Source organism: Sardina pilchardus, chromosome 24, assembly GCF_963854185.1.
Source record: "Sardina pilchardus chromosome 24, fSarPil1.1, whole genome shotgun sequence".
Taxonomy (NCBI): Eukaryota; Metazoa; Chordata; class Actinopteri; order Clupeiformes; family Clupeidae; genus Sardina; species Sardina pilchardus.
The window spans coordinates 1,246,870-1,272,017 of record NC_085017.1 but is presented as its reverse complement, the minus strand read 5'-3'; the positions used below and the strand labels follow the sequence as shown (position 1 = coordinate 1,272,017).

Genomic DNA, 25,148 nt, shown 5'->3' with positions numbered 1-25,148 from the left:
CGAGTGCACGTGCGCCACGTAGTAGTTGCTGAAGTTGAGGTCCCGCACGTAGGGCGCCGGCTGGTAGTAGCAGGTGATGCTGGGCACGGCGGGGATGGCGTTCTGCTCGGCCAGCGCCCGCAGCGCCAGCGCCGAGATGAGCGCCAGCGTCTGGCGCCGCTCGTGGCCCATCAGGCACACGGTGCTCTCGTCCACCACGCGGCGCAGCATGACCAGGCACTCGTAGCGCTTGTGCTCCATGCCCACAAAGTGGTTCTGCAGGTAGGCCTCCAGCTTGCGCTGCTGCTCGCCGATGTCGGAGAAGTCGATGAAGAAGCGCGAGCACATGTAGCGCTGCAGCGTCTTCATCTGCGTCTCGGACGCCGGCCGGAAGCCGCGCACCAGCAGGTGGCAGTACTTGAGCAGGCCGCCGCCGCGGATCTCCTCGGGGCTGCGCGTGGCGATGGTCTTGGCGCGCAGGTGGCCCAGCGCCTCCTGGAAGTCGCCGTACATGCTCTCGCCGAGCACGGTCGGGTGGAAGCTCTCGGACATGGCCGTCTCGGAGCAGCGGTCGAAGAGCAGGAGCGAGTCCAGCGCGATGTGGAAGGAGTCCACGCTGAACTCGAACTGCCGCCGCAGCGAGTCCACGAACTTGAGCTCCACGTTCTTGCCGGTGTTGTTGGACAGCGAGATCAGGCTCCAGCGGTCAGTGTCGTTGCACACCTTCACCATCTTCTGGACGTACGCCTCCTTGAGGGTGAGCGGCGTGATGCGGTCGCGGCTCACGCCGTGCGGCAGGAAGTCCAGCAGGCTGTCCAGCACCACGTCCTTGACCAGGCGGAAGGTCTTGTCGTCGGTCAGGCTCAGGCCGAAGATCAGGTCCAGGTCCTTGTAGCCCAGGCCGGTGTCCTGGTGCAGGACATGGCTCGCCGCTGACCCGTTCAGCTTCACGTCACGGACCACGACGCCCCGCTCTTCCAGTCGCGCCCGGACTACCTGCAGGACACAGAGAGAGAGAAGGGATGAGTGGAAATTCCTTTCCGTTGACTTGTATTTGCATCACAGAAGGAAGCCAGCGCTTTTATGCTTCTGTACAGCTTCCAAGTACATTAGATTATGGAACATCTGATGGAACATAGAATAGCTGTAGGATTCTTTTTTTTTTTTTGCAACAATTCCCTTTTCCGCAAGGAAGAAATCCACATCAATACAAAAAAGCACCAATGTTCCTTTCTGATTCGCTCTATTTGACCGAGGTGCAAAAAGCTATTTCTTTTTTCATCTCTTTATTTTCTGACAAGATTGAGAATGATTCAGTAGAACTGTAGACTGCTGTCCCCATTATAGTCTTCTATTTCTGACCCATATTACAAATCACACATCTTTCAAAATAAGTCAGCGGCGTGAAACGTAAAAATAGCATGGAAAATAATAGTGCCGTTTCAACACGCTTTGGGATCCTGGCAGGCAGACAGACAGCAGGTGCAGTGACTACATGATGACTTCTGACACTTAATAGAATAGGGATTAATGAGCTGCGCTGAGAAGCAGCTCCAGGCTGTGAAATTATAACCAGCAGAAGCTGAGACTACAGGAGAGGTCAAATGAGAACTTGTGAGAACTTCTCTACCCATAAAGTAACGTCAGGCAGCAAAGGAAAGTGTGAGAAGAGTTTTTAATGTGTTTTAATAAATCAGGGGGACAACTTCCAGAGCTTGCAGAAATATATCTTCAACGTTAAGACAGAGTTTGTAAGGGAAGAGGGAAAGTAGCATGCGCATGCACACACACACACACACGCAAAGACACACACAGACAGACAGACAGACAGACACACACACACACACACACATACAGTCACAGACACAGACACACACACACACACACATCTGCTCTAACCTTGAGTCAACATGGAAGAAAGGACTGAGCTGTATCCATTACCAGGCTGGGTCTAAAGACTACGGCTGCGGAAGGATAACTCCCAGAAAACGTTTGGGACCATTTTCACTGGAAGACCTCCATCTGACCTTGAGACGGTTCTCATGTAGAACCCTCTGTGGACAGCTTGGCCTCGCTTGACATCATTCGAACCCAAATTCGCTTTCAAATTTACTATTGTCTGTCTCATATCGAGTATCTCTCCTATGACATCTTATAAATTACTTATTTTATTGGCCAAGACGCTAGGCATCTGCCAACAGTTGCTGTATTTCTCATATGCATTTCTCGAATGCTAAATTTAAAGCACTATAATACTTTTAGTTTCTTCTTTCGTCACTGTCTGGAAGCAAATAACCCGGAGACAAATAGGCCAATCCTTGAAGGTCTCCTCAGCTTCTCCCAGTGGTTCAGTCATTTCAACTAACCATTTACACCGACGAGTCAGTGACTTTCATTCAAATGTAGGTCTCAAGTCATTAATGGCTACCGATAGACCTCCTGTTCCTTTGGAGAGGCTGGCTGACTGCACTCATCACAGACCTAATAGATCCTGGCAGCATACAGCTGAGTCCATTCCAACTGAAAGTGATTGAGACAGAAGATTAAACACCGAGAAGCAGACTTCAAACAAACGGGTCATAGTTTCACAGACACCTGTGTCACTTAGCATCCGTTTCTCATTTGCACTAATAATAATGAAATAAAGGTATCTCTGCTAACAGTCTATGCATGCCACTCTCTAGCTTTTTCTCTGTTCTGCTTTGCTGTGCCTCTACCGTTTTCAATTTGGGCTTAGTGGGAATTAAGCATTTAGCAAAAAAAGCTACCACTAATTCATTTCACAGTACAAAGACACATTCAGTGAGTGAATGGGATCTACTTGGCATCATCCTACCCTCGTTCCCGAAAAAAAAAAGGAAAGCGGGACAAGTGTCTCCCTGCGGGAGCTAGTTTAGTGTTCCTCTGAGCGTTCCCATTGCCCAATGTGTGTGATTCACCGGCGACACAGTGAACAAATTACGCTGGATTTCCTCTTCGGCCGCCCCCGAGACGCGCCAAGCCAGAGGGAGAGTGGAGGCCCCCGCTGGGTAGCGGTGCCAATGTCGGGCACATTAGGGCCTCAATGGCCTCGCCGCCTCTCCAGTGGAGCCTGGCGCTGCCAACGCGTTGGGCAATAGGCCTCCTTCCTCATTCATGAGTTTGGACTGATGTCACCCTTTCCCCTTCCTCTCGCCTCTTCTACTCTCAAATTCACTCATCTCACCTCCTCTCTTCTCCCCTCGCCTCCTCTCCTCTACTCCCTAATCCTCTCCTCACCTCCTTTCACCTCCTCTACTCCCAAATCCACTCATCTCATCTCCTCTCTTCTTTCCTTCCATATCCGCTCTTCTACTATCCACATGTTTTGTACCATTCTCTTCCACTTTCCACTGTCTGTTCTCCCCCTTCCTCTCCTCTACACCCTACGCCTCTCGACTCCTCCTCTGCTCTCTCCATCCTCTCCTCTACACCCTACTCCTCTGCTCTCTCCATCTTCTCCCTCTATCTGCTATCTCCTCTCCACTCCTCTTCTGCTCTCTCCATCTTCTCCCTCCATCTGCCATCTCCTCTCCACTCCTCTTCTGCTCTCTCCATCTTTTCCCTCCATCTGCTATCTCCTCTCGACTCTTAGCCCATACCCTCCACTACACTCCTTTATGCTGCACTTCTCTACTGTTCTCTCCACTCCTCTACTGCCCCCCCTCCTCTCTAGCCTCCTCCTCCTCCTCACCTCCCTTCTCTCCTTCTTTACTTGTACCTAACCACATGGGGAAATTCTGGACTCGCTGTTGCCACCGTTACACAAGCACCAAATTATGGGAACGACCGTTGGAAGTCGGATGTTGAGTGTGCCCAAATGTCATTGGCTGCTGTAACAGACAGCCCATGGTTCTAGCGATCATCTTGAGTTATTACCCTGAAGCCCTGACATAACAGCCCTTTTTTCTCGTCCTCCCCCCTCTCTCTGTCGCTCTTCCTTTCAGAGGGGTTGATGGAAAAAAAGAAATCACTCAGCTTACTTCTGGAAAAACAGTTACTGTGAAAAATGACACATCATCGTAAAAGAGACATTGAGTGTGAACGGGGTTCCAACATAAACGAAAGGTCAATTTATAAATGGCTGGAATTTCAAAAGGGATCAATTACGGGGATGACATTACAAGGAATTGGATTTCCAACAAAAAGAAGCCACCAGACTCTCGTCCATGCCTGGCTTTTCCGAAGAGGAGTCTGTTTATATTGGGCACGGCAGGCCTTCAAGCAGATGGCGTGTGTCATAAAACTGTTCAAATATGAAAAAAAAAAGAAACAAAATGTACGTTGTTAACAGATGGCCCATAACCATAAGTGTGGGTGTAATCAGTAGGTATCTGCTGAGAGTAACAGCCATGTTCTCAATCTGATTACTACACAGTACACTGACCCCAGTAAACACTTCAACCCAAAGCCATGGGACACAGTCGGCCACTCATTCAGACTAGACCACATACTGCACACAACACAGTAGGGGCAGTAATGTCACTGGACTGGACTAGGCTTGACAGATGGAGAAAACGAAAACGAGGAAACTGACAATCAGCCTTGTCCAGCCTTAATAGACATAAGGTGACTTCTCGGGTTCGCCGACACACCTGGGAGAAGCTACAGAGAGCGAACTTCCGACGACTCCGTGCAAGAGACTTGTAAAAACCGACCACAAACAGACTAGACCGTCTGGTGTTGACATCACATCACCCTGGCGACGCACGCCCCTACGCGCCGTCTGTTTTCCGACTTGAGAAGTCGAAACGGCAGCGTGCCTTTTTTTCCTTCTGTGTGTTTTTATTTGTTGCCTGATTGTCAGGGGCTGTTTTAACACGGCGTTTAACGGGTTCTTGCAGAGGGGGAACACGGGCCAGTCCGGTTCTGGTGCCGCAGAGCACCCCAGACACCAATTCAGTGATCCGAGCAGCCAGTTCCACGTGGCCCTGCCAAGACCAGCTGTAGAGAATGAAAGTCTTATTGGTCCCTGGCTGGCATGGGATCCAAAACAATCATCATCGAAAAGGCACAGCAGGCAGCAGGGAGAAAAAGTACATTGCTTTTTCAACTACTTTTTGGGAATTTTATTAGGTATTTCCTTTATTTTCACAAAAGGTTGGGTGGTCATGTCAACATCCTCCTTTGGTCCGTGTTGTAGCTTACTTCTTTGGCTAAGGAGATGGTGCTACTGTACTGTGTTACGTGATTTCAGACGCATTGTGGTGTGTGTGGGTTTTTCTTTTTTTTTATCATTATTGTTGTTTGCCAGGCCTACAATACAATAGCAAGAACAACCTGCTTACCCACAACCTGCTGAGGAGCGGTGGAATGGGCTTGCCAGTCACTGTATTGACTACAATAGGCCACCTGAGGAATTAGTTTACAGGATGAAGAGAGACACAGAGACACAGAGAGAGAGAGAGAGAAAGATAGATACACAGAGAGAAATGAAAGGAGAGAGGTCCACATAAAGGGAGATGGAGAGAGAGAAAGGAAGAGAAAAAGATAAAGAGGGATAAAGAGAGTCAGAGAGAGAGGGAGAGATAGAAAGAGAGAAAGACAAAAAGAGATAAGGAGAGAAAAGAGGAGAGCAATGGATGCAAAGGAAAGAAAAGAGTGAGGAAGAGAGAGAGAGAGAAAGAGAGGCAACCAGCATCTGGTCCTCTCTCAGTACAGCGATACCATGTCAGCTCAAACCTGAACCACAAGTCTACTGTTACTAGAATGGCTAATCCAGATTTACCGTCCCACCACACACACACACACACACACACACACACACACACACACACACACACACACACACACACACACACACACACACACACACACACACACACACACACCACACACACACACACACACACACACACACACACACACACACACACACACACACACACACACACACACACACACTGCCCACTCACATCCAGGCTTGCAGCATCGTCCTCAGCAGGAGGGGACTGTTTTGTTCCCAGTCGGAGCAGAAGGAGAATCGGGAAGAGGCGGAAGGATCTGGATGCATGGATGATGGCCACTAATAATATTTTATTCCACCCATTAAGTAGGATTTTAAAACCGGTGACAGAACAAAATAGTACATTTATAAAAAAAAAATTGATATAAAAAAAATCTTTCATGATGCGGTATCCATGCACCCAAAACTTAAGTGGTATTAAGATATACACCTACTAAAGCATTTCGATCCACTTCGTGCTGATCAAGTACTCCAAACATTTGTTCAAGGTGTAGAAGCTATTGATAAAACTGTGCTTGACCGGAGGTATGTGCCTATGTGTGAACTACTATACCATGACTAGCTGCGCCGCTGTTAGCTAGGGGGAGAGCTCTGTAGATCCGTGGGCTGTGGAAAAGCTCATGGCACATCATAAGGCAGCAGATCGGTGTTAAATCTTAGGAGCAAAGGCCTAGGTACAACCCCCAGGGCTTGTAAATGCCTTGAAGCAGCACTATTACCAGATGTCATTCAATGAGTAGGCCCTCTCACTAACAAACATCCCCATTGAAAGCCATCCATCCACTACCCCCCCCCCCCCCCCCCCTCCCCCAACACACACACACACGCACACACGCACACACGCACACACAGCATCCCTTAGCTCCTTTGCCGTTGCGCCCCCACCCATCCCCCTCCCCAAAAAATGCTGTCATGGGGAGAAAGTTTGGGGTCTGGTGCCGTTTTGAGTTTTCCACAAGCTTTCCAGAGGAAGGAAGCGAATGGCTGAGAAAATCTGCTAATGCTTAATGCAGATGGCAGCGTACGGGTCTGGACAGTTCTTGAGATGAGAGTTCCTTTCCATTCTTTTTTTTTTTTTGGTTGGAAATATTATGTATATAAACAGCTGAGAGCATCTGTTCAAAGACAGACAGAATATGAAACCTAAGATAGCAAGACAGAAAATGGCTATTTAGAAAGCCTGCTCTGAATCAGAAAGTTTTCCAAAACTTTGACGAAGGAGAGCAAGTCTACCTTCGCCAATCTTTCCCTTAGCGTGCGTAAAAGGCATTCCCCTCAAAGCGCTTTCAACTGTGGTGGTGGCAGCACAAGAATTAGACAGTGGAAAGTGTTTAATTGGCATATTACATCATCTGGACGACTTTGGTAGTCTAATACATGGCTTCATAAATGTCTAACGCACATCTGAGCGAATTAAAATGTAGTAAAATGCGTAGTTATAGAAAAAGCGAAATGCTAAACACATTAGTTGACATTTATAGGACCGCAGTGCTGGAAGCTTCAGAGTTAAGAAAAATACGTTTAGTATGAGAAATTATGGTATATATTTATTTATATTCAGCATAACGAATCAGTTACTGAGGTAGAATATTGGTGAAATGCGCAGAATCACCGATTTTTGCCCAGAGCCCAGAATTTTCGCAGCCTGAAAAGGGACTTGCCTTGACAAGTAGAGTGATCAACAGTGAAGAGGTTCGACGCTTCTAGAAAACCGACTTTGATTCTACTATATCTCTTTTATCAACACTGTTGCAAGCATTGTACATTTACAGATTTCACATTTAGGAGTAATTTAACTTAATTGCCGTTGGCGCCACTATTCCTCTTCATAAATATCTTAACTCAATTTTCCAAATTACGCGGTGCGTGTCTGGGTAAGTAAAGTCTTCCGATTATTGTCCTGGTCACTGGTGCGTTTTGCGCTTGTAAACTGCATGTCTTCTCGCTATCGTTTTTTTAACAGCACCACATCCGTCGTTTTAGCCTACCTGGACGATCTGCCTGGGCTGCACGGAGAGCGTGGGGAAGTTTCCACGTCCGTGGATTGGCACGCTCTCCCCGAGGATGGAGTCCAGTCGCTGCACCTGCTCCCACGACAACACACAGAACCGTCGACTCTGCTCCGAGGCATCACCGGAGGACATGGCGAGGTTGTCGCGTGAATACTTTATGACTGTCAAGTAGACCTCTTATATTTGGGTAAGAACTCTCGAAGCGACAAGTGACCAGCTGTCGGTGGATGAAGTTGAAGTTCAGACAAGAGGAGAGATGCACATCCTAAACCCCAACACGCATGCAGTTGAACCACACTTGACGTTTTTCAATGATAAAACAAAGAAAAACAAATGTGGCAACTACTGTCACCTTTTGACCACAATATTTGCGAACTGGAGATGATGAGAACCGTCGTGAAAAGTTAGAGAGCAACTAAAATTCCCAATCCACTGTGGTTTCCTGCAGCACTGTCTGTTCTTAAACTGCCTTAAAATGACGCGTGCAAAGGCTTTAAATGAGCTGGGATAGACAGAGACTTAGGGATTGGTCGAGAACAGGAGGTTAATATGAATAGTCAAACGTACATAAGAAGAGAATCCTTCAAGTACACGCCCACGTCTTTTGCGTCAGTGTTGATGTGCTCATTGGTCACTGCAATGGCAGAAGATATGTAGGCTATGTCAAATTTACAGTTCGCCATGTGGCGGCTAGAGGACGCGTCTTAAAGTGAGTTTGTCTATGTTGATGGTATGGGAGATTTAACATGCTACAATTAGCGTTTGTTACAGAACTCGTACAATAAGGCATACATTTAAACTTCGTTTAAACAGGTACGTCTGACGTCGTACCTGTTTTTATATTCCTTGTTTCTAAGGATGTGAAAACCGAGTTGTAGGCTACGCAGTTCCTTCATCGCAAGTTCCCCTGTCATCGTTCTCATTTAAGCATTTTTCTAGGGAAATCCACAGACACAGTTAACAACAAAAAACTGTTTCCTGTTTTACTACTTTTCACTCGTGACATAATGGCACAAGACAAGAGAGAGAGAGAGAGAGAGAGAGAGAGAGAGATGTAATGTTTGCCTTTTGACCAAATAGTTATGTTTACCTTGTATGAGTGAGGAAGATAGAGAGAAGGCTAGGTTCACACTACCAAACCAAATCCAATTTATTTAACCTGATGCTGATCAGGTTAATGATATTGTCCAAACATTGCTGATATTGTCCAAACAGTGTGAACAGTGGAAGTCACATGTAATCTTTAATAGCCTAATGTTTTACTCTGATATGGGTCACTTCCTTATCTAATGCATATGTCTTGCAATCTGAACATGTAGGCTATTTATATCAGAATTGCACAAAGGTGCCCAGTCACTCAGTCAGTTGTGTTAGTTGTGGTAGCTGTGTTAGATGTGTTAGCTGCATGTTGCATGTGTGTGTGTGTGTGTGTGTGTGTGTGTGTGTGTGTGTGTGTGTGTGTGTGTGTGTACACGTGCGTGTGTGTGCGTGCGTGCCTGTGTGTGTGTGTGTGTGTGTGTGTGTGTGTGTGTGTGTTTGTTGTTGTATTGCGCATGCGGGTCAGTTCAGGATCTATCACGTCCTCACTGGGGTTGCAACCTGACATCGGCCACAATTAATGCAAACAATCTGTACAGCCACACGAAAAATGGCAAAGATTTGAGGGGAAAAAAACAGAATTGAGCATTAAGACTGTGAACCTAACCTTGGTGTTTGGGTCTGTGAGTAATGCTTTGATGTTGTTGTGTATAGCCTATACTTTGTTCTACTTCAGATACTGTTTGGAAATGCTGAGGTTTATTGGTAATACTTTTGATTGGGTAGGCTGTCCACAGAGACATATATTTGTGTTTGACAAAGCACTGGGAGTACAGGGATGACCACAAGAAGCCTTTAATAATAGAGCAGATTACAGCAATTCCATTTCTGTTTGCGATTATGGTCAAAATGGTTTCATTTTGTGATTATGTCTTTGCCCCCTTTTATAAATGTTTTGTGGCCAATAATGTTCCTAAATGGTCATGCCAATGAAGCTCTCTTGAGTTGAGAGAAAGAGACAGACAGACAGAGAGACAGTTAGAGAGGAGAAGTGAGGAAGAGAGAGAGTATCCGGGGTACAGAGTATGGAGGAGAGTATGCTGTCTGTGAGTAAACATCCTCTCCAGAGGTTATTGTGTGTGCTTGTGTGCCATCGTCACAGGTGTGTTCAGACCTGGAGCATTAACATTAAAACGAGCGCACAGGAAAAGGTTGGCCTAAAGGTTTAGTGTTAAGTAGCCCCCCTGTTCCCCCGGCAACCGCATCCCCTATTCAGCCAGTCGGCAACCCGTTGGCAAGGCAGTGGTGATGCAGTGAGCTACCTGCGTCAAAGCTCTAACAATAACCAAAAGCCAGGGCAAGGGGTGGGCGGGGCTCTCCACTGTCCTACTCTAACAGACTCTCTGATTTATGGTGCCTGAGAGGCTTGAAGGCATTATGTGGAAACCCAGGTCAGAGCATGCTGGTGCTGGTGGTTTACTGACACGTTTTGTAGTGGAAAGTACACAAGAACAGGCGCGCTTGACTCTGAAATTAAATTCCCTCGTAGGGTGCGAGTTCGAAAACGACTGTGAATACTGTGAAAAGCTGAAAAAAGCAGTCTCTTAATCAATCTTTATTGGACCATACCGTCCATCATCTTCTTGAAGACATGGTCCAATAAAGATCTATCAAAGTGTTGTAGTAGAGCCTGGAGGGGTTGTGGTTGGTAGTGGGGTGATATATCCATGCAAGAGTTTGTTTGACAATGTTTGACTACTACCAATTACATTTCCCCTGACTTGCCTAAATGAGCTTACCTGAAGACACACACATATAGGCAAATTAGGGCCATTGTGTGTGTGTGTGTGTGTGTGTGTGTGTGTGTGTGTGTGTGTGTGTGTGTGTGTGTGTGTGTGTGTCCTGTATGTGCTTTCTGAGGGTTGCCAAGATCATGTCAGAAAAGAAATGAGCCAGAGGGAGACACACACACACACACACACACACACACACACACACACACACACACACACACACACACACACAAACACAGCCACTGAAGAGAAAGAATATGAGATGAGAAGACAAAGGTCCTTCAGGTGGTTTTAGTCACACCTTAGCTGCCGTCAGTGACTCAATGCAGAGCACCACACCGCACCACACATCGCTGCTGCTGCCGTGAAGGAACAAATAAATAAATAAAAGGAGGGCCTGACCGATGCTAAGCAGCGCCAACACACACACACACACACACACGCACACTTGGGTGCGGTGCTGTATGCGTCTATTCAAATAGGCAATTAGCTGCTGTCCTATGGCACTGGGCCAGACCCTTTAAACACGGCAGGGCCGACACCGCTGTGAGCCCGGGGGGGAGTGGACTTAAGTGGACAGCCATCGTCAGCAGGAGGGAAGGGGAAACGTTCCCCATTAACGAGAGGATTGGCACACATGGTCAGTGATGATAAGCTCAGTGTGCGTCTGAACAGGGAGGCTACAGTACACCGGGGGGGTCATATTGAGACTGTAGACTCTTTTTCAAATGGTACCTGGTCCAGAAATGCAACACTTAAAACACAAAAAAATAGAGGCCTCATCTACAAAAAGCAAGCAGTGGAAGACCAGTCTTCTAAAACGATTTTATGCTCCACAAACGGACGGGGTTTTTTTGTGGACCCCGTGCAGCCCCAGGCCTCAGGGCCCTATAGCCATCACAGCAGCTCTTATCTGTGGCATCTGTTTGCTTGATGGCTCAGTGTTTGTTGTGCGTGTTCCCTCTTTTTGCTCATCAGTATTTGAAGCAGGAACAAAGCACATAAGGATAACCTCTGGAGAGCTTGTTATCTCATACACACACACAAAAAAACACAAAAAAACATCCCGTATAGTACACTGTAAAACACTCCCTCTTCCTCACACACACACACACACACACACACACACACACACATACTGTACACACACACACACACACATGCATGCATGTGCGCACACATGTGTGAATGTACAGTATATGAGGCAAGGCACATGTGACTGGTGAGTATGACACATGTGACTGGTAAGTTTTCTTTTGATGGACACCATTGCCATGCAATAGTTATTGCTTTCTTTTGTCTGATGTTATTTACAGAACAATGTGTTGCGTCCTCGCTTGAAAGGATGTCCAAGTCGAGTGGTATTGATGTGTGTCGGCATTAGCTTTGTATCGTTGTGGTTATGCGTCACTCAGGAATTTGACAGATTTGCCTGTGTCTGTCAAATGAAGCGCGCTGGAAACATTTTCACAAATGTCTTTTAGAATGCACAAGATGTTTCAGCGATAAAGCTCAGTATCTGATGAAACTACACATGTAAGCTAGTGAAGAACATGAATATTTCAACACTAGATTTCAAGACATGTGGGGTGCGGGGAGATGCTTTTGCATGTGTGTGTGTCTCTCTCTCTCTCTCTCTGTGCGTGCGTGCGTGCGTGCGTGTGTGCGTGCGTGCGTGCGTGCGTGCCTGCGTGCGTGTGTGTGTTGGACAACTTCGCACTGATAACAGAGAGGGAGTTAGCATGCCATGTTACCTCATGCCTGATAAAAGTGGATTGCCTCAGAAGACCCCTGGTGCAGGATAGGACATGGGTGCTGCAGAGAGAGGGTGGCACAGGAGCTGTCTGCTGGGTGTTGTGTGGCGTTGTTGGATGCACACATACTGTGGCAGAATAGAGGAAGTCTGTCTAAGCTGCAGTCGGAGGGCAGCTTTAGCTGAAAGTGGATCTAGGCTTGGGCAACAAACTCGAGCTGATCGGCCCCTGGCTAAGACTGCTGGGCACTCTCTTTTGCCATGTGCACACACAAACACACACACACACACACACACACACACACACATACTCACTTTATTACTCTCAAAAATACATGCTCTCCCATTCTCCTGACCTTTCATTTACACGCACAGTCACAGAAGGACATATTTAGTCTCTCTCTCTTCCACTTCCACACACACACACACACACACACACACACACACACACACACACACACACACACACACAGAGAGAGAGAGAGACCCCCTCCCCTTCTCTCTCTTCCACTCTGTACTCAGTATTCCTTATTTTAACACCACAGGATATGCGTAGTTGTTTAAAAACAAGGATTTTCTTTCTTTTCTCTTTCTTATCTGTTGGCACAAGAACAATATGTTACTAGTGAATAAATGAACCATGTTTTACAGTTGTGTACATACATTGGCCGGAAATCATATGGTTTAGGTTTCATAGAGGACATAATGCATAGACATACAGCTTGTCATAAGATGAATTTGACAATATACTACAACACAGTATGTACAAACCAACATTTACAAGGTTGCAAAATGTACTGGGTTTGTAGTTTGAGTGTTTTAGTGTACAGGAACAGTTTCAGGAACAGAGAAATGCTTTATGGCCTGCAGATGTAACAATTTTTATCGAGCACATTTCCTCGTCAAGCTGATGTAGCGAGGCTGGGCTAAAATGCCAGCAGGATCCTCTCTGACGTCACTCACACTGGTCTGTGATAAGCACACACACACACACACACACACACACAGGTGTACACAGACAGGTGTACAAGCACACGTAGGCACACACACATAAAGGAGTAAAAACACACACACGCACACAAGCACTAGGCAGAATAACTCACACAAGACTACAAACAAACACACACACACACAAGAGCTTGGCAGGATGACACAGAGTTGAGTGGAATCCCATACAGCTACTGTATGCATTGCTGTTGACATGCCAAACATGACAGCTCTCACCACATCCTATTGTGTTTCCACTCTAGAGTTGGCATCAGGTCCTATAAAACAGATCTCTTGATGTAATGACCCATCAACACAGATGTTTATCTAAAGCCACTTACGTTACAGATAAGGTATATTTTCTCATTATCCCTCAGCCAGTCTCACGTCCTGCCTATTACACCTCTGGCCTATTACCACCTTGCTCAACCTGTTGAGCTATGACAAGAGGATAGCCATCAGTGCGTCATCAAGGGATTTGAGAGCCACTGCGTTTCTACTTTCCTTCCATTTTACGTGTGAGTGTGTGTGTTTTTTTCCCATAGTTACTTTTCACTGCACCTGAGCAAACAGCACACAACGTGAGCAGAACGTGGACTTGATAACAAGTAGCAATGGCTTCCGGGACTGAAGGAAGAGCAAACACAACACTGCACACTTTAGTCCATACACAAACGCCCATCAGGGACAATATTTCTCTGTGGCTTGTTTTTTTCTTTAGTTCATCATAAACTACCTCTTCCTTATCAGAGCTCAGCTTTAGTGTTTTATGAAGCGGTTTACACACCTCAAATGAGGTATGATTGATATGATTGTACTTCATTCATACCGATCATACTGTATAGTTTATTTCTATGCTGGGCTTCATGGACAGTACGAGTAGGTATAAATCAGTTTGACAAAGTAAAGATATAACATGAATCAATCATTGTGAGGAGCATAGCGTTTGTAAAGGCAGATCACTGGAAAAGAGTGACGTAAATGGTGCTGCTGGATGACTGAGAATATTCTAGAAGGAAGTGGAGAAAGTGAGAGGCGCTAAAGAAATGCCTGTCCCTGATCTGTGTCGGCCGCGGGGCCATGCAAGGCCTCCACCGGACGTGTGAGAGCTCTCAGGTAGGTTGTAGAGTGGGGGGTTGTGTGTGTGTGTGTGTGTGTGTGTGTGTGTGTGTGTGTGTGTGTGTGGTTGGGGGCAGAAGAGAGGAGCCATTAAACACCACATTCCCAGAATTCTGCTGACGGCAAAGTCCTGGCCCCTGTGTGTGTGCGCTGTGTGAATTCCACAAGAGTGGAGTGTTATGTCACCCTGACGTCCGGAAGGTTCTCTCTCCCGCGGCCGGAGGCCAGCTGCTCCTCTCCTCTCCGCTCTGCTCACTCAGTGGTTTGCGACGTCCTCCTCTCCTCCCTGTTATTTACATTGACTCTCTGGCTGGCGCTCCTACCTGGGAGCAGTGGAAACTGGATAAGTGCGGAGCGCGCCACTCCTGAAAGGAATTAGGGCCGCAGACAAATATGAGCGTGTATTATTCCCCCTGCAGTAAACGTGAACCCTCAAGGCCTTTAAGGTGTGTGTGTGTGTGTGTGTGTGGGTCTGGTCTGTGTGTACACTGGAATGTTCTTCTTGGATCTTTGCTGCGTGGCCAGAGGTTTCAGATTATGGACAGGCAGCTAGGAGCGAAGGAGTGAAGGAATGGAATATAGCTTCATGCTTTGAAAAAAAAGTCTGCTTGGGATTTAGGGGCGCTGAAATGGCTGATAGAGAGAAAGAGAGAGAAGTGTGTGTGTGTTGGGGGGGGGGGGGGGGGGGGGCTGGATCATGGCTCCCACCACTTGAAGAATATTAAATTAAGAGCTAGTAAAAGATTGACTTAATACAATCAGGGCAAAAGTTTGTCCAAAACTCCACTCGATGAATGTTGTTTGATATCTGCCATGCAGTCCAGAAGTCTGACCAAATAGGCCTCAGGCATTGTGCCCATGATAATTCTTTGCATTACAGGGATGTTAAACTAAGTGTAGAAATCAACTTTGGCAGGAAAAAAATGTCTCTGATCATTTTTCCAGTCCCGGATGATGCCATTTCAACACAGTTTATGCTCAACTGCTTTGGAAAAAAGACCCTCAGCCCTTTTTTTGTCATTCCAAGTTATGAGCAACAGCATCCAACCATAGGCAAACCATCAGTCGAATACCCACTGGTGGACGCAGTCCTGTTATCTTTTAATTAAAACCACCCGAAACCAAACAGCTTTGTTATAAAATCCGACGTAATCCTTCCCCGCACAGGCACGACCCCACCTTCTGGAGTGGGCCCAATGAATTTCATGTGCTGTTATTTAATATGCATCACAGTGAACGTGAAGATTAGGTCGGGAGCGCAGGTGCCATGTCGACTTACCGGAAAGAGGCTTGTTTGTCTCTGCTGGGAAACTCGAGGTTCAAAACAAATCTCCATGGCAGTGTGTGTGTGTGCGTGTGCGTGTGCGTGTGCGTGTGTGTGTGTGTGTGTGTGTGTGTGTGTGTGTGTGTGTGTGTGTGTGTGTGCATTGGCCAGCTGGGCAAAACAAGCCTGTCATGCCTGTCATGCATACATACACTTCTTTAGAAAAGGTGTGTGTTAAGTTTGGTCTATTCTTGGATACTGACAAAGTCAATGTTTGCAACCAATGCTTAAGACAATCATTCAACACAGTGTTTGGATAGCTAAATGCTTCCACTGGAAGGATCTCCTATAGCCCGGGTGAAACCATGTGAACCTGTTAGCAAATGTGTTTGGCATGGTTCCCTCCGACTCTATTGACAGAGTCAAAGATAAAAAGAGAGATAGATAGAGGCATGTCCAGTGACCTTGAGTGCTGTGTCTTAGGGACTACAAGGAAGCAGATCTCATTTCAGACAGACTCTGACATTTTATTTCCTATCCGGGTGAAGAATGTCTGCTGCTATTGTTCTTGATGTTATCAGGTCCTCTGCTATGACAGAGAAAAGATGTGAGTTTCATTGGTTTAGCCTGAGAGTTAAGCGCATTCTGATCCAGTGTTAGCATTAATAATCCAGTCATGAACATTGATAATAGTTTACTTGAAGCCAAGGTATCTACATAAGACTGACATAACACTGTCATGAACATGCCATAAACATTATTAACAAGTCATAAACATTTATGATCATTTTAAAATGAAAAGTGTCATTCAGTTTCTGTGATGACAAGTTAGGGTCAAGGTTATAGGGCAATGACAGTGTCAGTGTCTCTTATGTAGATACAGTACCTTCAAGTACTTACAGTAATTGTATAGTGTTTGCATGCACAGTAGTGTGCGTGTGCATAATTATACAGGTACATACAGGTGACCACAGCGCATGAGAAAGTTGCCTTGGTTGATATGCACAGGTTTTTTTATATGCACAGGAAAGCACACAGCAGAGACAAACATAACCGGTGAACTAGACATTTCATAATGGCTATATCCTGTTGTGTTTGGCACAACAGGGCCACAGTATATATCCCTTACTTGTGTTATATCCTGAAGGTGAGAGTTCACATTACAGCAATAAAAACTGGCCCCACACTCTATATTATACAATACTAAACCACTTTATCTCACCACCCTGAGAACTGGGGCACAGCAGCAAACAAGACATTTGATTTGGTTTGGTTTACATAGTTAGCTCTAGCCTCTGTTACAGTCTTTATGTTTAGCAGTCAACACTATCACTCTTTCAGTGGTATCTGTTTGAATGAGTGTGGTAAATCTGTAGTAAGTGCAACCACATTGGTGAAATATTCCAGAATGTAATCAATATGGACTTTAGGAGAGTCAGACAGCATCATGAGTAGTGATCTGAATTTATACACACACACACACACACACACACACACACACACACACACACACACACAAACACACACACACACACACACACACACACACACACACACACACACACAAACACACTTCAGAAAATTGCTTGCATCTGTTCCAAGATGAAGGCTCTAATAAGATTTTGTCATGAGGGCACTCCTGGGGTTTTACTATTTAGGTGCTGTGTCCACCAAACGCGTTTTTTACAGCCAGAGCGCCCACAACCTCCTCCTCTCGGCGCTTCGATAAGTGTTTATTGTTGCTAAGTTACCAAAACCAGAGAGGGTTTATAACGAGAAGTGCCATTGACGAGCCCGGCGCTGTTCTAAAAGTTGAACAGATTTCAACTTTGAGCGCTCTGAGCGCTGCGACAAAAAAGGTCGGCGCCGATCGTTTTTTTCCGCCAAGGGCGCTCAGCGCTGTGAGCGCTGAGCTACATAGACTTTACATTGAAAATTGTCGCCGTCGGCGCAAAAAACGTGTTTGGTGGACACAGCACCTTATGGGTTAATCTCTCCTCTCCAAAGATACTGACATATCGGTGAGGAATGGACGTGTTTTAATACCGGTGTGTCTTAAAGAAACACTCACAAAAAGCCCACGCAATAAAAAAGACACTTGAAACTGGTTGTGATTTCTCTTGGATCTAGTCCAATCGTCTCCTTGCTGACAGATATGACTCACCGAAAGTATGTCGATCGCCCACAAGACAGGCCCCAGCACCTCCCCATATCATATCATATCATACAGTATCATCGGAGCGGATAAGGACTCCTCGCACACAAACAGGTCGGCAGACTATCTGTTTGGGGCTTCCCTGAGAGATTGTTTGTTAGAAGCCCAATTGAGCGACACACTTCTATTGACTTGTATTATTTGTTATTTAGCTGGTGCACTTCTCCAGAGTGACCGACACTGACCTACAGTAGCTACAGAGACGGGCCTCTTGGAACAGCTCAGAGTTAGGTGCTTTGCTCAGGGCCACAATGGTGGTACCGCTTGGGACAGAACTGGGGTGTTCCACTTGGAAGGCCAGCTCCCTAGACCCCCACCACCCCTGGGAGTAGTTAGTGCTCAGTGAGTGAGGACTCTACCTTGCAGTGTGTGTGTGTGTGTGTGTGTGTGTGCATCTGCATGTGTGTGTGCATGCGTGCGTGCATGTGTGTGTGTGTGTCCGCATGTGATGCGTGCGTGCACATGTGTGCATGCTTGTAGGTAGGTGTGTGTGTGTGTGTGTCTGTACAGCCCGCTTGAATAGCCTGTAATAGAATTATTAGAGATTAAATATTAAGCAACAACCCAAGGGAGTGAAGGAGACGAAGAGATTTGATTCCAGCCACTTAAAGATAGATGATTGCCGATGATTGAACAGAAAGGACTAGCGGGGTTTTACACAGTCAATGACTTTTCCCTTTTACACTGCTCATTAAACTGGTAGATTTATCTGAGAGGATTTACAGTCCTATCAGTGTGTGTGTGTGTGTGTGTGTGTGTGTGTGTGTGTGTGTGCGTGCGTGCGCGGAAGACATTCCCTATCATCATTTTTCCCATACCCCTTTGCCTACATATGGCTTGTTGAAACAGATAAAGAACAAGACAGTTGGCTATGGGCCCGGCGAGAAAGATTGAGAAACTGAATGGAGAAAGATTTACTGAACGATAGCCTGTTTCATTTGTCAATTGTTATTCCCCATACTACTTCTACTTATAAATAGCATGTGTGTCTTCTTGTTAACAATTAATAAACTACAACAGATGTGGCTCTAGATTGGATGACATACTGTACAGAAGTTGAGGAGTGATTCCCACAGTGGGAAGATTGATTTGAAGACCTTTTGAACAGCACCTTACCCAACAAACAGAATTCCTTCCTTTCATCTATTATATAACACCAGTAGGTATTTTAAAGTCAACTTGTCTGTCTTTAAATCTACTGTAGTATTGTTTGAGGATTATTAGTTCTTGACATAAAGGTCACAGGGAGAAGACAAAGCAAGCATGTTACGCAAAGGTAGCCAACGCAAGACAATATGTCTCCTGGTGAGCAAACAGCATGCAAATTCTTTCCTCTTCATTCCATACCTGCACAACGCACACATTCCCTCGGCAAGGAGGAAATAAATCATATCCTTGTTGCGCTGATGAGGAAAGCAGTGCATGCATGTGTGTGTGTGTGTGTGTGTGTGTGTGTGTGTGTGTGTTTGGAGTAGCGTACAAGGAAAAAGTCATCAGGTCACCAAACTCAGGAAAATATCAGTTCTGCTCAGCTCAGCGTTCCCTCTTCCTCCTCCTCCTCTTCCTCTTCCTCCCCTACTGTATGCTGCGGGGGACAGGAACACACTCTCCTGAAGATCAGTGTAACGTGAGCTGGATCCTTGCACATGAGTTTGCCTGACCATTTCCTTTACTAGCTTTACTGAAGAGGTATACCCTCCTGCGCATGTGCCAGGAAGGTTATAAGCATCTCAACATTGACAGTCATAGTAATACTAGAACAAATCAAGCATTAATGCAAAAAAAGCAACAAAAAAAAAATAAATAAAAATTGCTCACTCTGGCTCAGGATTTCTGTTTATTACACGGTTTCCCCTTGGGGATCAATAAAGTATCTACAGTATGTATGTACGTATCTATCTACTGTATCTATCTATATATCTTCAAAACCCTACAGAATGCTCCATTCACTTGAATGGGCCTTCCCAACGTTTGGAGTATTGATATTTCTCAATAACAGACCGTTGCGAAGTAGCCTATAACAGACCGCTGTCAAGGGAAATGGGTTTTGCACTTCTTATTTACGTCTTTCATATCACTTCACAAGTAGTCTCGTCACTTCTTGCAGTGGAACTTAATTCAAAAGTGAAAGCAGATGGTTGATCTGTGTTCTAAAGAATGTTTGATTCAAGTTCAATGTACGTTGCGAACTATTTGTTTCTCAGCAAAAGCCACGATGAAACGGTCTCTAACAAATAAATGTAAAGAGTCATGTGGAGTTTATTTTTTGTTTTGGCAAGTAGCTGTGTAATAAGTGGGCGTTCTATACATTATCCCTTACTTGTTTAAAGTAGCCTAATGTTTTGGGCCTTCATGCCTTCCTCACATCCAAGATGTGGAGTCAGAATGTATACCTTTTTAAACGATCATTGACAAGTTCTGTCCTGGTGATCAGCACCTTGCGTCATCTCATCACTCATCCACACCATCAAAGCTTAGATGGGATCATAGGTGGAACACCAGGGAGGGGGTCTTTCTTTCTACGTGCATTTAGCCTAAAGAGACCAAACCTCGTCATTGACCAATCATTTCTTTCACTAGGGGAAACAAGTCAGAGTCAGAGTTGGAGTCAGGGAACAGCTGTTATGGCCTGTGCAGACTACACGATTTCAGACCGATTTTGCCACGATTGTGTTGTGTCCGAATATTCAAAGTCGGGAACGACGTTCAAAGGACGAAGCGTCTTGTAATGTGACATGTTCAACGACCCGCGATTTATTGTCTGCGACATTCTACGATGTTACGACCAAAAGTCTAGCATGTCAGAATTTTTCGGGAATCTCCTACGACTCCCGTGTTGACACTGACACCGTGACGACTAACGATGAGAAGGCTACGATAGAGGATCTTGTAAAGATAATCGTGAAAGACCAAAAAAAATGTGTGTAGTTTGTACAGGCCATTAGAGGGACGAATAATACTTTGGAGCCAATATGACGTAACAAAGGGTACAGAATGGCGAGGAGCTTATTTTCTGGATAGCCGTGATGACATGGGGAACTGTAGAATTCACGACTAACTCGAGGCGATGATTAGAACCTAACAAGCATAGCAAGGAGCGGCCTTTTAGGTGATGCAATGACATGATCGGGCCACATGTTTTTCTTCCTGAAAAGGTCACTCATTGTTTCGGCTTTCCTATTCATGTGAATGGCTGAGAGGACTACTCCCCCCCGGGGGAAAAACATTTGCTCACAAACAGGTGGATTGATTTCACCGCTGTTGCCTGCCTGCCCCAGATCCCCCCCTCCTCTGGGCTGTCATCAGAACTATGACTGGAACTGAGCCAGGACGCGTGACCTGGGTCATCACAGCTGTTAAGCCTTTCCCTCTCTCCCTCTCTCTCTCCTGCTCGCTCTCAGGAGCTGTCAGTAAGCGCACACAGAGACGCACGTGCGGACCCCAGAAATGCTTTGAAGAGACAGGCGCTATGTATTTTCTTGAAATGGAGAGGCATCTGAGAGAAATGACCTGCTGGCCTAGGCCTGGTTCCTACCTCATCCACAGATATGGGGTTCAGCACACAACGGGAGATGAGAGTGGAGATACAATACCCAATACCATCCTCTCTCTCCCTCTCTCTTTCTTTCTCTCCTACTCTCTCTCTCTATCAATCTATCTCATTCCCTCTCCTGTGCACTCTGTCTCACTAGTAGGCCTGTGAGGCCATCCATCTCCAGTGTCCATATGACCCTTTTTCCTCACCATGTTAAGATGCTGTGGCATCACATAAAACACATCCAAACCATCTATAGTTAAAGGGCAGATATATGGCAGCTAGAGAGAAGGCCGGACCTCCACATCATGTTCAGGAAGTCTGGAAGTTCTGGCCTCATAAGGAAAGCTAAATAAGTTCAAAAGATAGTTCCCTTGTAACTATGTATTAATTGACAGGAACACCTTAGAATATTGGTAGTTAAAAAAAATATATGCACCCATTCATTTCTTACTTTTCTTCTTAATCCTTGTAAAACAAGGATTACCATTTTTATGAACAGAATCAGAAACAGACCCAGAGGCAGAATAGGTGGTCATGCACTGCAGTAGTGTAGTGTAGTGTAGTGTAGTGTAGTGTAGTGTAGTGTTAGTGCAGTGCAGTGCAGTGCAGTGCAGTGAAGTGTTAGTGTAGTGTAGCGTAGTGTAGCGTAGTGTAGTGTTAGTGCAGTGCAGTGTTAGTGTAGTGTAGTGTAGTGTAGTGTAGTGTAGTACAGTGCAGTGCAGTGCATCAGTGTAGTGTAATGTAGTGTAGTGTAGGAGCAGGGAACGCATGCAGCAGCCTGTGAAGTCACAAGTTGGATTCCCAGCTGCCACTGTTGTGCCTTTGAGCAAGACACTCAACCCCGACTCGCTCCAGGGAGTCTGACCCTGCAATTTACTGACCACTGTAAGTCGCTTTGGAGGAAAGTGTCAGCCAAATTAGAAAGATAAAGAAACAGAGTCTGGGAAAGAGATTCAAAACATTCAGCATTCAGGGAGGAGGAGGAGGAGGAGGAAGAAGAGAAGGAAGAGGAGGAGGAGCAGGAGGTGGGGACAGTAGCTGAGGGGAAAATACTCTACTTGTCCCAGTGAAGACCCTCATACCTCAGCAGGTTCTGACGTGTTGAGGGCCAGGAGAGTGTAGTGTCCCTGGGCTGAGATGACCAGATTCCTGTCTTCATCCATGTGAAGCGGGGGGAACGTCTAGAGAAGCTGAGGCACAAGCGATAACACCAGACCACATGAAGACTTGGATTCAGTCCTGACCTCAGGTCAGCTCCTGATCCCACACCATGTCTCTCTCCAACTCACTATGTTTGGAGTAAGGACCGTGGGAGTATTCGGTGTATCTTATAGGAAAACTCATGATGGCATAGCTGCACTCTAGCTGTTGGCTGCAGCAACTCTTTCTAGATGGCACTGATCTTTTCCCCTTTTTTCCCAAAGGCTACTGGCAGTACTCAGTGACCTCGAGAAACAGAGATCTACTGTATGTGAAGAATGAAGTGGTTTAGCAGGGTGTACAACAAGTGCAAGCCAATGGTTAACACTTGAACCTACAGTATGTCATCAGACTAACATCAGTGTTACCAACATGTTGTAAACTCATAAAGGTGTTATACCAGTTAGTTTCCATGATGATTATTGTTATGAGGTGGGGGGTATTATATGCATGTATAGTACCCAGCATTTCTAGTAGTGGAGCAATAGGATCAGTGATAGAATGCAATATGAAAGGATTTAAAGTTACCAGCGTGGGTGTAGAGAAGGAAGTAAGCAATTTGCAAACAGTCATCAAACATTTAAAAGTCATCTCCATTCTCTCCTGCTTTTGTCAGAACAAGTGGATCCCATCCATGGGCTGCGCCAGATCTATCAAGATGCTTTGAATCAAAAGCACAAGGAAATCATGTGATCCTGTATGCACTGATATTCCTGGCACCCTCCCCGGTGCATAACCTCATACAGGTATTTTTCCTTCCTCTTCTCCTTCTGCCTTTCTTTAGTCTTGCCTCAGGCGGGACTGTATCCCTCGCTTCCCCATGTGAGTACTTCACTCATAAATAACTCCAGTCTGCCCCGAAACAGAGTTGTTTTCTTCCAAAATGCCCATTTTCTGCTCGATCAACAATCACCCAGGTGTTGAGTGCCCTTTCAGGATAAAGGTTGCGGAAAGAAAGCTGTGGACAATTTTGTGAAGCGCACCTGATCTCCGTGTGGCAGCTCTTTGGACCCAGCTCCAGCACCTGGGCCTAATGATTCTACCTGAGTGTGTTTGTTCATAACGACCGCCACGCAGGCTAGGTCACGCACCCAAGTTGGCAGTGGTTGAGGCTTGTGTGCCAAAAGCATGCAAGCACCTGAATTTGCACTTTATGATGCACAAGCCCAGTTTGGGTTATATTCAGTACTAAAACTCACTCACTGCTACGCTTGCATGCATCATTGCTGTGAGTGTGAATGCCAACTCAAACTCTTAGGAGCCAAGACAACATGAAACCAGTTGGAGTCAAAACCATACGTGGCAATAGCTGGGGGTGCAGTTAAAGGCAGTTACTAAAGCAATATTTTATATTATGATCATCTAGCTGTCCAGTCCATGTTTACACCAGCAAAGGTCTATTGTGTACTGCGTACATAATCCTGGCTTATCTAAAGATAGTAGCCTATGAATATAACAAACATAGTGGCTTAGAACTGACCTGTAAAAATGTTCAGCCAATCAAAACATTGCTTCACATTGCACATTGAGCACAGAATATCAACAAACTATACAATTGTAACAGTAAGTATTTACTATATTTCCTGAATATCTCAGAGTAGAATTTAAGGATAATAATCATTTACAATGTTAGTAATGTGGGAAACTTATCGCTGTGATTAAATGTTTGTATCATATGATAAGAGAGGAAGTGAGGGGCTGATTCGAAAAAGATGTGGTGATTGAGGCACAATTTAAAACGGAACTGTTACTTAGTATATCAATCTCCTTCTCGTTTCTCCAGAATCACCAACTGTTGCTTTAACCCAAGGGAAAGCTCCAGAACCCCCTGAGCTGTGGCTTACCTGCCTGCCCCCCTACCTGTTTGTTTTAGTGGGAAAAACTCTCCTGTGCTGTCTATGATACACGACGGCAAAGATTGAACCCAGATGTCAAACAGTTGGAGGGTTTTTTTGTGCGCCAGGCCCCCAGAACCCTTCAATTTTATGGCCATATAAATTTATTGCGGCCCCTTGCGTTTGAAGTCCCGCTTAGCCAAATGCATCATCACCCCGACATGCTGCAGCGCTTTGAAGCTCTACTGACGCTGAGCCCGATATCATAAAAAGGCATATCTCCTTGCCATAACTCTCCTCCTATGAGATAGGTAATCTATCGCTCTCATGCACAGAGTCTCGCCACTGACATCCTTAACACATCCCTGATTTCTCACTGGTCTTAAGTAAATCAGTGCTACTGCCCTGGAGAAGGAGGGGGGCAGTTGTCCTTTTAGGGGCTTTGCTTGGAGATGCAAATTGATCAGAGCATTTATGAGAGAAGCTGTTACAGGGAAGGTTGTTCTCCCAGGCTTGAGCAAACATGATGGAGAGGTCTGTTGCACATAATGCAAGTGGATGAGCCTTAAATCAAGTCAGTGCAATAAAAAGTGATGTTTATTGTTCTCTTATGTCATGGCTTTTTCCCTGCGTCGGGAGTGAATTGTGGGA

General features: G+C 45.7%; 1 protein-coding gene across 1 annotated transcript in view; it reads right to left on the bottom strand.

Moving 5' to 3' along the window:
* Positions 1–8,210, bottom strand: part of tent5bb (terminal nucleotidyltransferase 5Bb) — a 9,236-nt gene extending 1,026 nt beyond the window's left edge. Inside the window, exons 1-2 of the mRNA XM_062529671.1 lie at positions 7,732–8,210; positions 1–975 (exon numbers count right to left, since the gene is read on the bottom strand). The exon at positions 1–975 is cut by the window's left edge and continues 1,026 nt beyond it. Coding sequence (XP_062385655.1) covers positions 1–975; positions 7,732–7,887 — 1,131 coding nt within the window. The 5' untranslated portion in view covers positions 7,888–8,210. The remainder of the gene's footprint in view (positions 976–7,731) is intronic.
* Positions 8,211–25,148: the final 16,938 nt, after the last annotated feature.